The sequence below is a fragment of the Anticarsia gemmatalis genome, chromosome 24 (assembly GCF_050436995.1).
Source record: "Anticarsia gemmatalis isolate Benzon Research Colony breed Stoneville strain chromosome 24, ilAntGemm2 primary, whole genome shotgun sequence".
Classification (NCBI taxonomy): domain Eukaryota; kingdom Metazoa; phylum Arthropoda; class Insecta; order Lepidoptera; family Erebidae; genus Anticarsia; species Anticarsia gemmatalis.
The window spans coordinates 4,521,967-4,536,723 of NC_134768.1; the positions used below are offsets into that span (position 1 = coordinate 4,521,967).

General features: G+C 34.4%; 1 protein-coding gene across 3 annotated transcripts in view; it reads left to right on the forward strand.

Moving 5' to 3' along the window:
* The window catches only part of LOC142983470 (ileal sodium/bile acid cotransporter), a 32,587-nt gene that overhangs the window by 15,659 nt on the left and 2,171 nt on the right, over nt 1-14,757 (forward strand). For 2 of the 3 annotated variants that reach the window (XM_076130372.1, XM_076130373.1), the window contains exons 2-9: nt 6,041-6,228; nt 6,791-6,943; nt 8,114-8,247; nt 9,196-9,315; nt 9,794-9,968; nt 10,369-10,631; nt 11,032-11,218; nt 11,737-11,812. In XM_076130372.1, coding sequence (XP_075986487.1) covers nt 6,066-6,228; nt 6,791-6,943; nt 8,114-8,247; nt 9,196-9,315; nt 9,794-9,968; nt 10,369-10,631; nt 11,032-11,218; nt 11,737-11,812 — 1,271 coding nt within the window. In that variant the 5' untranslated portion in view covers nt 6,041-6,065. Of the gene's footprint in view, nt 1-4,423; nt 4,559-6,040; nt 6,229-6,790; nt 6,944-8,113; nt 8,248-9,195; nt 9,316-9,793; nt 9,969-10,368; nt 10,632-11,031; nt 11,219-11,736; nt 11,813-14,757 lie in introns of those variants that run through there. The other variant, XM_076130374.1, reaches the window with a different exon arrangement.

Genomic DNA, 14,757 nt, shown 5'->3' on the forward strand with positions numbered 1-14,757 from the left:
AAGAAGTGAGATGCCACCAAAAACATTCTGTATAAACCTCAAGTCTCGCAGCTCAGTCTTTCTGGCGTAAAAAGTAGTGAGATCTTTATAATACCAAGTCGATTAATCTATTTCGTCTCTACTTAAAGGACCTTCTGTCTTAAGTTATTACATAAGTTATTATCATGTCAATATTAAAAATATTTAACGTTTAAAACAAATAGATCGACTTGGTCATCGCATAAAAACACAAATTTGCCATTAAAATTTCAGGAGCATTAACTTCTCGTCGTGCTGTGTAGTGTAATACATACAAATCATGCGATGGCCAGGTCGGTCTATTTGTTTTAAACGTAAAATATTTTTAATATTGGCATGATAATAACTTATGTAATAACTTAAGACAGAAGGTCCTTTAAGTAGAGACGAAATAGATTAATCGACTTGGTATTATAAAGATCTCACTACTTTTTACGCCAGAAAGACTGAGCTGCGAGACTTGAGGTTTATACAGAATGTTTTTGGTGGCATTACTGATTACGTTTTGCTCTTTCCGATAGTCTGCTCTAGCGTCTAGCCGAAGATTACGTGCACCCGAGTATCGTATAACTTTCTCTGTTTACTTGTAATGTAATAATAGGAAGTATAGTGTTTCTACTCACCGCTGTGAAACAATGATTACCAACCTGTGGTCGGGTCTGCTGTAGTCCGAGGACCCCTTATTGGCATCTCCTAACATCTTTGCATGTGAAACCAACATTGGTCTATAATCACTGCAAAATTCTTAATGGTTTATAGTACAAAATAATGTACCTAAGAAATGGTCTATCGGTTCGGTTCTAGAAGGTTTAGAACGTATGTCTTAATGTATAATAGTTCAAGAACTTGATAAAATGACCATTGTTCTCCCTCACAATACTAGGTATTTAATCATAATATCGCAATGTTTCTGCAATAAACCAACGTTTTCATACGCTAGACTTAGAGGTCAGATAGAAAAAATGATAACAGGCACACTTTTATTGCAAAACTTCTAAGGTGTACTTTTTAATTTCCAATATTTTTGTCTGCATTTCTTTCAACAAATAACATTTTGTAAAAAACGTTTTGTAGGTCAACGTTAACAACAGTTAGGTATTGTCACGTGAAATGCAACATAACGACTGTTTTTAGTTACTTTATTTTGTGGTCTGAATCATATTACTACGTGTGATAGACATCTTCCATCAAAACATAACAGGTATTGGATAAAAACTTTCAACTTCAATTGCGGTACAGACATAAGAAGTTAAGTAATCAAGAATCAACGAGTAATCCAAAACTCATTATTTTGCCGCAAATAAAACAAATAAAAGCATTTATTATAGCAGCAGACAGTCACGAAAGAGACATAAAGACTATTTGTCTAGCAATCAAGGAAACATCCATCAACTATCAAGACGTGCCACTAAAGGTCATTGCGAAAGAGGGTACTTCAACGGATATGAAACTAATAAACGTTTATTTCAGGTGTTTATTCACTCAATTAATTCGATATCGCCTTGGTTTAGAACGTTCAACTATACTGGCTTAGTTGCTGGTAATTCTCTAATTATTTTGATTTCGTATCCCTTACCTTTTGTACGGATGTTTTGAATTATTTTCTGCACTTACCTGTGTACCAAGTTATTAGTTGCAACTGCAGTAATTTTTTGTCTTTTTAGGGTATATCCTTAATTTTCGTAGTAGTTCAATTTATTTTTCCCTTTTCTACACTTATTCCCCCTACCTTCTTCGTCCCACGATGACACAAAAAAGATTGCTTGCTCATATTCAGTGTGACAGTCTTATCTTGATTTCTTTCGTATTCAATAGGCCTCACAGCTTCAGCACTTCATTTTAAAATACGATTTCTTTTATAAAAGCCGCCATCTGCAATATCAAGTGTTTATTTAACATTGTCGTCATATCACTCGTTATCACCGTATACTTCCTATTTCGTTACTACTACATCATATTTTTTATCTCAGATCTACGTAAACTAATTTTCTTTGACCTTCTGAAATCTTGGCCTACATTTTTCAACGCATATTTTGAGCCATAAAACAATAAAAATATTTAAGTATGACGTTAATAATATTTTGTATGAAGTTACGATACGAGTTTTAAGTACAGAAAAAGGGCAGATACCTATTTTTCAGGGTTCCATAGGTACCGTAAAGCAGAAATTTAAAATTGAACATGTCTATTTGTCTGTACGTCCCTGACATCTAATAGTTGGCTAACTGCAGACAGAATAGTCTGAGATTTTTTTCGAAAGTATAAATATTTCAAACAATTCCATACCGCTTAATATTTCTAGAGCATTGACATTGATGGCTAAGAATAGCTAGACCTAGTTTAGTTCACGACGACACGTGCTCATAGCTCATAGCAACTGGACTATACGTAATACATATTGACAATAATCATTTGTAATGTTAGACTACACCGTTCTGAGACGTATTCTATAGATTACGTAAGCTATTTTGTTTGAATAATACAACTATGCAACTTCATCCATTATTGTGTACTTGAAGAATGAGATTTCGAGCAATCACGGGGTCTTTACAAGCATTTAAATTAGAAACATCAACATCATCAAAACTTAATTTAACTGCAGATAAATCTACCAAAAAAGGCTACTTTCGTAGCTTAGCGTAGTTAATCCTATCGGTGGGTTTCCGGCACAAAATACCCATACCAATATTTCCTACTGTATTATAATTATACAAATAATAACTAACAAGCATTACTTAATAATGAACATAGGCACATACCTAGTTAAATATAATAAGGAAACTCGTATCCTTCCATTCACACTGCACTATTTAATTCTAGGAATATTATTACTATACTTTATAGTGTAGTAGTAGAATTCCTAGTACCTTAATAGTATTATTATGCGAATATTGAAGCAGAAGTTGTCATCAAATTTTCACGCTTCAGATAGTATTATTTGTACAAAATATTTGCCGCCAGTAGACAGAATTACAGCACTAGGTCTCGTGATCTGTTATCTAACATTGCGTAGGATTATAATGACTCATAGACGGCTATCGAGAAAGCTCTACCTCTTCTAAAATGTCATGACCGTTGCTCACGTGTCTGCTAATGTGGTCTGTGGGCAATTTAGAGTCAAACTTGTTTTATCCTCCCGCTTTTTTTATTTTTTGATAATATTGGCTTTATTACCTGTGGTTGTCCTTCTGCTTGGCTTAAGTGTATCACTGCGGTCACCCATTCTTTAATTGGCCGTGCTACAGTGTGCTTGCCGTTGATACGAGAAATATGACCAATCTGTCCACTCAATTGTGAAAACAACTTCTTCTGCTTTTGTCTGATTCCCAACTGATCCATTTTTTTTGTTTGGGTGCCTAATGCCATCTAGTTGCTTAATTTGATAAGGGAGGTCTCTTATCTCACGCAAAAGTATTATCAGCAATAAATAAAGCGATTTAAGGGATTATAAGATTTGGAATCACGTGTGCATTCAAAGTCCGTACTTATTTCCATTTGAGGTTAGTGAATCTTGACCTTAGCCAACTACCTATACTTCTCTCGGTCAAATCAAAGTTTGTTATGGTGATCCAACCTGTTACTCTTATTAGGAACTGATTTCTCCCAAAAGTATTCTTAACTTTTCTTTACATGCCTTCTAAAATATAATTCTAATTACGTTTAGTCAAAGATGTTGTAGAAGCTTTACATCAATCTCTTAGTTTTCTTTTTTAGACATTTTGTATTCTACGAAATCTGCCTAACGTTGCAAAACCTAGCAGTCATTCTCTAATCACACTAATGAGTGTAGTCTAAAGTCTAACCTAGTCTGTTATGTTGTATTTTGACCAGCCTTTTATAGAAGTCACGTGCTAAGCACGCCAAGGACAATTTCAGTCATGTTTCGATACGCCCGAGCGATTTCGGGCACGGATAGAATTACAATCGATATCATTAGTGATGTTTTTCATCAACACAACAATATTTTCCGACCCGTCGAGGCTTTTCTTTAAAAACTGCTGAACAAGTTGTAAATATGAATCTTCAATAAGTAACTTTCTATACAAAAACTTTTGAAACAATGTTATTCCTTAACTTTTGCTATGCTAAGAAATTTAAAAACGCATTAACTGGCTGCTTATTAATAAAGATTATAGGGTAAAGAGTAACTATAGAAACTATACAGTCCAGATGCAGAAAAAAGCTAGTATAAAATTAGATTTTCCGCGTAGATACGTTTTATGACATCACAACTCCTTAATCCATTAAATTCAAACAATAATATTATCTATCAGATTTCCAATACACCAACAATATGGTAATTAATTATAACCGTAAATACTTTGTTATCAGCTTTATCTGTACGTGACCAAACCCACGAGATAATCGCGATCGGTCTGAGTATAGTGAGGGCTATTTTACACGATAATAGTCTTTAATACGTTGTGATAAAGGTTGTATGATTGAATATTGATTGTACAAGGTGGTTGGATATCATTGAAGATGTTGTAATTAATAAAAGTCGGCACAGCTGATGTACAGTTGTCGACAGCCTTGTGCGGTGAGTGGTTGCAAGTGCTTTATATTTACTTTCGTTAATAAACATGTAGTTTAATGTTTTTGTATTTTACGTAAACGTAAAGAAAATTTGAGATCTAATTTACTATACGTCCTATTTCGTAAGTTATAAGGGTCAATAATATTTTTATCTCTTAAATTTGGATACTGTTCGAAATCGTGAATATTAATTTTCGTTCTTAAATTAATGATCGACCTTTGAGTTTATCATATCTAGAGGTCAAAACATTTTGATACTTGTTCTTCGATACGATTTAAAATTAGATATGCCTAGCCTTCGAGACATTTAAATAAAAATCTTTATACTGTTTCATTAAAAAAAATTGTAATCAAAAACAGGTCGTGAGGTTTCCGCTCTTCTAACATCTTATCAACTATTAACTATTATCAACTCATTGTTCTAAGTCGCGTGTGGTCCGCGTGGTCGCGCGTGGACCCTTCCTAGCAACTAATCCGGTCTAATCCATCACGTATAGGATTTCTTTAATCCTTATTTCTGGCAATAACTATAAGTCCCTTTACTTTGTAGTGGTATACTACGAAATAGGGGTACTACCACACCAATCGTTCGATGGCACTAAGTCACCGATTGATGATGGATTACTTCGTTGAATCAATTGATGTGTTGCTTAAGATCTATCGATAGATGCCATCTACTTTTTTTCTATCATTGATCGATATCATTGATTGCTATAAATCCATTGGTGTAGTAAATACTCGTAATATGGTAGCAGGGTTTTCTAATACAATGAAAAAGGACGGAGTAATCTTTAAATCGTACGCTAGTTTCTAATCCTAGAATATGGAAGGTTTTAATATTAGGCTAACGTTGTTTACTTTCTGACTTGAGTAGTCTACCTGTTTTAGACAAAAAGTTGCTTAACCTTCATGCGTATACTGCGCAATTGTTCGCATTAGAAAGTATTTATTTTGCACATGTTTATAGATTTTATCGCAATTTGTTTGACGTTGTTATTTATTACCTTTTTGAGTTACTTGCGTTACTGCGTATTTAATTAAGTTCTTGCTCCCTCACTATTTATTACCAAAGTAATGGCCTCTGAAAATTATGATTGTATTATCATTCGTTTCGGACCCAATGTCGTAAGCCTTTTATACCAGTCATCCTTACATTGAAAAGCAATTAGCACTACTTTATCTAAATTCAATCAATTACACTGAAACAAAACCTTTGTAAACCAGGAACAAGTACGACAGATTACTAAATAAATAGTTACTACGTGTATCGCGTTTCTCGAAAACCTGCGCACTCTAGCCGGCTAGAACGATTTCTTCACAACATTTTTAATATCAAACTCTTGGTACTCAATGGTATTTGATTCGATTGTAGAAAAACGCGCTGCTGTTGTAAGAGTACTATCATAACCAATAATAAATCTACGAAAAACAAGAAAAATACCAATAATAATGTATTTCGTTCGTAATTTCTTCTCTTTGTCAACAGGCCAGTGTAATTCCCCGCGGCCAAGATGTGTCCGATTTGGCCGATGCACCTGATCATCCTCTACCTGCTGGCACTATGTCCACTGTGGGTGTTCTGCGAGGCTCTGCCCACTCTCGCCGCCAAGTTCGCGGCCGACGACATCACAGTACACATGGACGAATCTGCTTATATGAACTTTAATATTACGGGTAAGAAACAGTTTGGTATTAGAAATAATGAGCATTTGGGTAAAGAGAAACAAAAAAATACATGGCTGAGGATTTTTTTAAATATAAGTAATGCAAAGACCCCACACGTGGCCAGCGTGGTGGACTCAAGCGTAACACCCTTCTCATAACGGGAGGATGCCTGTGTCCACCAATGGTACAGTAGTAGGTTGAAGCTCCTTAATTTACAAAATATTTGAGAAATAGAGATTTGAACCTATCTGTAGGACTATTCAACGTGGCTTAGATTTTGTTTGTTATGTCAGCAGTTAAACCTGGAAATGGACTTTCTCCAGGACGTGTTTTATATACTTTAACGTTAATAAATCTGTTTTTGGTGACGTCCTTCAAAGATTAGTTGCGTAGTTCTCGTAGCCGGCGGTTCTCTACAAGATAAGTACATGGACGTAAATGAAGTTAAAGAAGTTCGTGAGGATCGAAGCTAGCAGACTTTCTTTAATCTCTGCCTCTCCTCGTAGGAAACAGGCAATGGTTTATTTACCTATGTAATACTATGTATATTAATTAATGTTTCTCATTTCAGGTGAGGGTATGCAACCGGGCGATGTGCTCGAGCTACAGAGTTTAGACACACAAGTGACCACGGTAGCTTGGAACTCTTCATACCAGCTCACGCAGGATGAAGTCGACAGTAACCTGTTTAAAGGCAACATGAGGATATATGGAGAATTTATAGGTGAGTTAGAAGAACTAATAAAATATTATGTGTATGTTTTAAAACTGTATAATTTTATGATAGGTAATTTAGAACTATGTAACACCTTAAATTTTTGGCGATATGTCACAGTTAAAACACTAGCATAGTAAAGACAAAAGTTTTCCAATCTATGACTCTGCTTCGAAAACGCAAGAACTCGTAGACAGATACAACAAAACTCAAACATTATGTGCCTTTTTAAATGACATTGACTATTTATTTACTTTGTCGGAATATACTAGACAGTTTAATAATAAGAATGTATCTAGTTATTCTCGTAGAAAAAATTCTTTTCGTAGAAGTCTAGGTATAAATTTTACTTTTTAATTAAATTCATATTCAATTCACAAACAATAATGACTTTCAAGAAATATAATGTCAATAAGTAAATACATATTATTTTAGACAATGATAATGTACTTTCTTGTTGAAACAAATGCTAAAATGTTTAAATACCACGTAAGAAAAAAATAATGAGAGGCAAAATTTCTTTTTTTTCCAAATTTGATCAAGTGTACTTCTTTCAATTGTTTCTTATTGATGTTTAAAGTTTAAACAGTATTCTGAATACAAGTCAAATACCACATCATGCATATTATACAACTACTAAATTAATATTAACTAACGAATTAATTAAGATTATATTGTCTAAACTGAAAGGATTTTAAATGCACTTTATGGTAGTTAACTTTACTGAAAAAGGGATGATGTAGAATTATTAAGACTTTTCATTATAGAATTATAAATATAGAATTATTGACATAAAAATAGTGTCGGAGTTACCTTCAAAAACTAAGAATTTTTGGAGCCATTAAAGTGTGGTGAATCGTGGCTTTTGAATCTCTGCAGAACTCATAACTCCTAGCTGTGGGAATACATAATAGATACATAGAAATCTTTAGTAGTTGCCTGCCTCTGTAGCGCGGTCGGTAGTGAAATGCGACTACCGTTCATGAGGTCTCAAGTTCGATTCCTAGGTTATTCAAAATTCTACTGGTCTTTTCTAATTCGCATTGTGATATACATTTACAATGAGAAGCCATCTGTACGCTCTTATCGTTAAGTTTTTGTGTGATCGCCTGATATCATTTGTAAAGCAATCAGTTGTGCGACTGGTTATAACATGTTCGTTTGTTTCTTGTGTTACAGGTAGAACAGATGTGATAGTAACAGGCAAGCGCGGGCAGCAGTCGTTCCCTATAACCAACGGCACCCTGCCCGTCATAGTGACCAGGCCGCAGAGAGTCATCGACGATATATTCACCACTTCGGTCGCACTTTTCGTAAGTAAACATTTATTATTCGAAGAAACAACTTTTCTTAAGCTACCATCTGCATTTAGTACTTCAGTAGTAATAACAACTAGCCAAGAGTAAGAGCAGCTTAAGATTTATTATTTTAGCACGTGGAATTGAAAGACCACCCCTAGTACTAGTACGATAAGCGATAACTCTGCTATTATAAGTTCTATTGTCATTCATCACCCTTCGGTTTTAAAAACGCGTTTGGAGAGTGTCATGCTCTTCCATGTGCTCTCCTCACTGGACGTCTAAATCCTTCTGCGCCAATAGACGTAGATATAATTATTATTGAATTTCTTATCCTTTTCTTTACCTTTGATTTGATCATAAGTTGACGTTTTGTCAGATAAATTAATAGCAAATCTATCAATGTACGAATAAAACGATAAAAGAATCAACCTACAATTAATTTATATTATTTATTTATATATTTAATAATACCTAAGTGTAGTAGCACAGATCCACTTTATTTAATAAAGCGTGTGTTCAATTTGCAATAATGTAAATAACAATTAAACGCGGACTTAACATGTGAACTTTGTATAAATCGTGCACTTGTGATTGTATTATCACAGAGGTCACTTTCATTGTTGAAGGTCAGTACGTCAACCACTTAGTATTGTGTAGCCAACGTAGGCATGATTCAGAAATAATTTAAGGAACTATCGATTAATTCAATTGTAATAAATATACATATAGAGCAAAAATACATGCCTATGGAAGTGTAAATAAAGAAATAATATAAAAAATAAAATGTCACCTGCTTTTTCAATTTTTCATTCACACGATATTTGGTTACGCAAAGCATTATAAATTATAAGTTTCAAACTTAAACCAAACTCTTGGATTCACCTTTATTTCCGCAAATAATTCAGAACAAGGATGACAATACAGTACACTAAAACAAACTATGATATGTGCATTGTGCAGGTATCATTGATCTTCATAAACTTTGGTTGCGCGATGCACTGGCCCACAGTGAAGCAAGTGCTGCGGCGACCCATCGGTCCTGCCATCGGTATGCTGGGACAGTTCTTGTTTATGCCACTGGTAAGTTCACGATACCATGTTATTAGATATCTATAACATAAGAATTAGCCTTTCACGCGAGTGTTCAAGAATTAAGATGAGACAAACCAAACCATCAATGACTTGTCGAAGTTACGTCTCTATATGAAGTTATTGTCCCATAATCGTGAAGGAAAACATCCTTAGACAACCTTCCATGCCTATGAGCCTAAGAGATCTTTGAAACAGGTTTTAGGGAAATGTAAACTCCGTTACCTGCATTTGATAAACGAAGTGGCTTCAAGGCCAAACCCCTCACTCATTTTGGGAGAAGACTTATGACCAGATTTTCAATATAACGGCTTAAACAACTTTGACACTAGGTTGACCACTAACCATACGACAAACAAACATTCACAAATCTCACTCATCACATCTTTTACCACTACCTAAAAAGCAATTTTACACAGACATACATTTTCTTCCATCAAAATTCTAAATACTTAATTTCTCCTTCCAGATGTCATTCGGTCTAGGTTTCCTGATCTTCCCGGACCACCCGGCCATGCGCCTGGGCATGTTCTTCACTGGCGTGGCGCCCGGCGGTGGCGCCTCCAACATCTGGACCTTCATCCTCGGAGGAAACCTGAATCTGTCGCTCGCTATGACTTCCATATCCACTATTGCGTCTTTCGGTAAGTGTAATGCTGCTATATTAGAAGTTACCAGCGCTTAATGTTAAAATACCTGTGATTGGAAGAGTGCAAACAATGTAGTGTAGTTATTTGCATGAATACAATCACGTGTCTCATATTTGAATCCCTAATATATTATATTGCATTGCAAAATTACGAGAATATGTTGACTTCAAAATTATGGAACAACCACTGCGTGATCAAGTTTAATGACGACAATTTATACTGGTGTTGTGATGCATTGGAGTAAGTTTGATGTTTCGTTGACATATTTTAGCTTGTGACAGTTAAAAAAAAAGTATATGCTGGTTTTGTTAGGTTAATTTTTGTTACTAAAAACTTAAACATAGCTTACTTTAGTACCATGAATTTCAAACTAACCTATCATAACTTGTTCCAGGTCTGATGCCGGCATGGCTCTTCTCGCTCGGTCAAGTAGTATTCCGTAACGCGAACATCAAGGTCCCGTACACCCGTATCGCGACCTTCGTCGTAGGGCTCATAGTACCTCTAGCTATAGGGCTGGGCATGCAACGTTGGACCCCCAAGATCGCTGCCTTCATGGTCCGCATCTTGAAGGGATTCTCCACTACACTGTTGCTATTCATCATCATATTTGCGATCGCAACTAATGTGTATATCTTCCAGTTGTTTAATTGGAATGTGAGTATAACTTTTTTTATAATTTTATTATTTTTTTTTTATTTCACAAAAACACTTTTTTTATACGTAACTGTATTCAAAATCTACCAAAATATATTGATTGTGCTATTCATTTAACGTAACCAAACCACAAGTAAATTTTCGTAAAGTATCAAAACTACTCGGTACCCGGAAAATTCAAAGTAGTTTAAAGTTCAATACTTCAAGCAATATTGCAATAAGCACAGATTCGCTACTGAATAGCAAAACGTTTAATACTTTCTTATTCATCATTGATATTGGTTTTAACTTATCCTCGAATATAATAAGGCAAAATACTATAACATTGGGCATATTATACCGGCCCGCCGCCATGACCTTCTTGAAGTAACAGACTTGTAACCATATGTGTCCACCCCAGATCATAGTAGCCGGCATGGGTATCCCGTGGCTGGGCTACTGCGCGGGCTACGGGCTGGCGCGCGTGTTCCGCCAGCCGCACCGCGACGCGCTCGCCATCTCCATCGAGACCGGCATCCAGAACACCGGCATCGCCATCTTCCTGCTGCGATACGCGCTCGGACAACCCGAGGCTGACCTCACCACTGGTAAATACATACCTTTTGAGCTTTAAAATAAAAACTACTACTAATGTCCTACTGCTAGGCAAAGGTCTCCTCCCTGAATGAGGGAAAGATTATTATAATACAGGCTTTTTGATGTAGTTTATGCTTAAGAGATTTCAGAAGAACAGAATTAGATTTCCAATAACGTGTACCTCTACCTTTCACGCCATAATCTAGCTTATAATATAAATTAAAAATAATTTAGAAAAAACTCAATGGGACTTCGCCCGACTCGGGAATTGAAAAAATCTTATGATGTAGCGCAATCCTCTACAGTCGTTACTATCGAGTATCGAGAGTTTGAGATTTAAAATGTACTACAAAAATAGTTCCCAAGGCGACCACTAGAGGCGTTAATTAGATTTTCACACAAAATTATAGCTATCTAGTTTTCAATAGTCGATTGTGATAAAAAATCGCGCTACAGCATTCGAATACACTACCGACCACACTACAAAGTCAATCTATACCTAAATAATAACGTAAATGTTTGTGTTCAGTGATTCCAGTGTCAGTGGCCATCATGACGCCAGTGCCGATGACCATGATCTTCATCTATCAGAAGATCAAAGCTTGGTGAGTTGAACGTTTGTTACGTCATTGTTGTTACGTCATACGTGTAGGAATAATGTAGTTAATATAACGGAATGATGCCTGGACTGTGAGAGAGTTGATATGAACATTAGAAAATTAATTTAGAAGTATCTTTAGTAGAACTTTTGTTCGTTTTAATTCTTTAAATATGTTTTTGCTTTATAAAACTGTATTTTCTTCTGAGTGATTAACTTATTTAAAAGTATAGAAAATGTATTTTTGCGTTCCAACATTTTTGTTTCTTATACCTTATTTAACAGTTAATTTATACATAATATTATAAATGCGAAAGTAACTCTGTTTGTTACGTTTTTTCGCTTAAACCACTGAAGCGATTTAGATGAAATTTAATACCGAGATAGATTTGAGACCTGAGAATTTTTTGAAAATTCTCTGGTCGTGGAACATTTCTCTTCACGGGAACGTGAACTATACGGGTAAAAAACCATATAACTAAGTATAGTCTGCACGGAGTCGCGGGTAATAGTTAGTTCTTAATAACACAGAATTAATTTTAACATACAGTTTCATATCAACTCTCATCTTCGGTCACTAGATGTCATATTGTAATCAAGATTGTTTGTGAATGTACTTTTTTATAGCATCCTACTAAACTGAGATATAGCAATGTAACTGATTATAAACTATAAACAATTAGCGCGTTGACCCTAATTATTATCTAACACAATTATATAACAATCCGTAGGCATTACGGTTCCTATCCAAAATAATTATAAAATTTACTATTTTTTAACTTGAACTGGCGGCCTGTCATAATTTATTTTTGGTAAACGTGGTAATGGTATTTTATCCCATTTATTACATTCCCATGGGAATTTGGATCCCGTAGAAACCTTGTCCCGACAATTACAAACACTAAAAAAATAATAACACAATGTGGTGTAGTTGTTCTAAAGTTACGCGTACATGCAATTCGATAATTTCTTTTTTATTTATTAATGCCTTAAAAATACATGAAAATCGAAAACTAAGAAAACATAAAGTAATAAAGTCCCTTTTAATATTATAAACAATCTTTCTAATTTTATAGACTTGAATATAATGTATACTACAATTTTTATCCTATAATTTGTATAAGTATTAGTATTATGTTGCTATTTCTCAGTTTAGTACATGATTGTTAGCGAGTTTACAATGTATGGTTGACAGAATAAGGGGGAAATGTCCAGTTACATTGTTCGTCCGAAAGTTGATCATCAAGGCTTTGGATTACGTACGAAATTGGGAGAAAACATTGAATTGTTTCATAAAGGGATGTTGTTCGATGGGACATCTGAGTTATACAACATTTGACGTTCTCATGTCATAAATTGGGATTCATATCAGAACTACGGAAGTTTAAGATTGGCAACATTACAAAATTTTGTTTTTTTATGATAGCAATACCAATTTTTGAAATGGTATTTCATTATTTGCAATTTATTTTAAAATTGGTATAGTACTCTCAGACTGAGAATTTCTTTAAATAATTTGCAATTTATCCAACTATAGACATTTTTTTTGGTTGCAAAACCAACTTTTGGAATTCAAAATTAAATTTGTTTTTATTTTTTTTTATTTTCCATATAAATATTGACATCAACATCATTGGTTTTGCCGTCTAGTACGGGAGGTATGTTCACATTGTACTCGTTTGACGGTGACGGTTTCCCATTCATTGTGGACACGTGCATATGGAATGCTTTGCTTTAATGTAGATTGCAGGCTTTTTATACACGTCCGATTTCAATATTATACAAAATTGATATTGGTGCACGAATTTATTGCTTATTTTTCAAGTATTTTTTAATATATTTTGTATAAAATACTGGGTTATTTTTGTCATTTATATTTGTGGGTAGATTAAACATGGGTAGTTTCAAATGATTGTAGTCAAAATTATAGGATATAATGGGCTCAAATCTATGCATGTTTGGAAAAGTGTTTCATTAGAAATCATTAGTTTTCATTATGGTTTTGTTCCCATATTTGGTGTTTCTTAACAGTTTTCAGGTGTTGCATGGAATTCTAAAGTTAAGCTGCCGTAGTATCGAATCTTACTAAAACTATGTTGTGAATGTAAACTTAGAAATGCTGTTGATTTAAATTTATTTTTATTTATTTTATTTATAGCTTGTGATCATGGCTAAATTGTAAATATTGATTAGGTTATTTTAAAATATTTCTTCTTGTACTACAATTTCTCTTGCTTATGTTATGTTTATTTTATATGAATATAAAAACTAATCGTAGAACATAGTAAGGCCTTTGTAGCTGACGGTATTTTTTTAAATACTGCTGCTCCTGCTTTTAATTACTTTTAAGTACATAACTCTAAAATACGTTAATTAACTCTCTATAAAATAGTTGTACATAACAATTGGTATTTAATAAATATTATTTGGTTTAGTTTGTAACAATAATCGGGATTTTGGCACATTAGCTGTTCATTACAATGTAAATATAATTAAGTTAGCATTATTCTCTATGTACAAATTGAATGCTAACATACAATTATGATTGTAGGTCTTGTGAGAGTTCGTACAAAGTTGGGCGTAAGGTTGCCTCGCTCAAAGTGGGCACAAGTGTAACAAACTACATCACATTGAACTGGAATACTATCGGTGCAAACGTGAGACAAATATTTATAAAGAAATTATGCACCTAACTTTCTTTCTATAGAGACACTGCTTTGGGTACATAAAATGCTGGGGCTTTTAACTTATAGAATGTAGAAATGTAGATCTATCTTAGACGTAATATTATTTATTTATTTGATAGTGAGAGTAGGGCCAGTTTCACAGCTTATAGATAAGTGTCGAGAGAATTGTATGAAATTCCGCCATCAAGCATGCGAGCGCTCTTTCTTTGTTGTTTCACGCGGGAAAGAGCGTGTGCGTAAAGAAGCTGTCATAATTCCGCCTGAT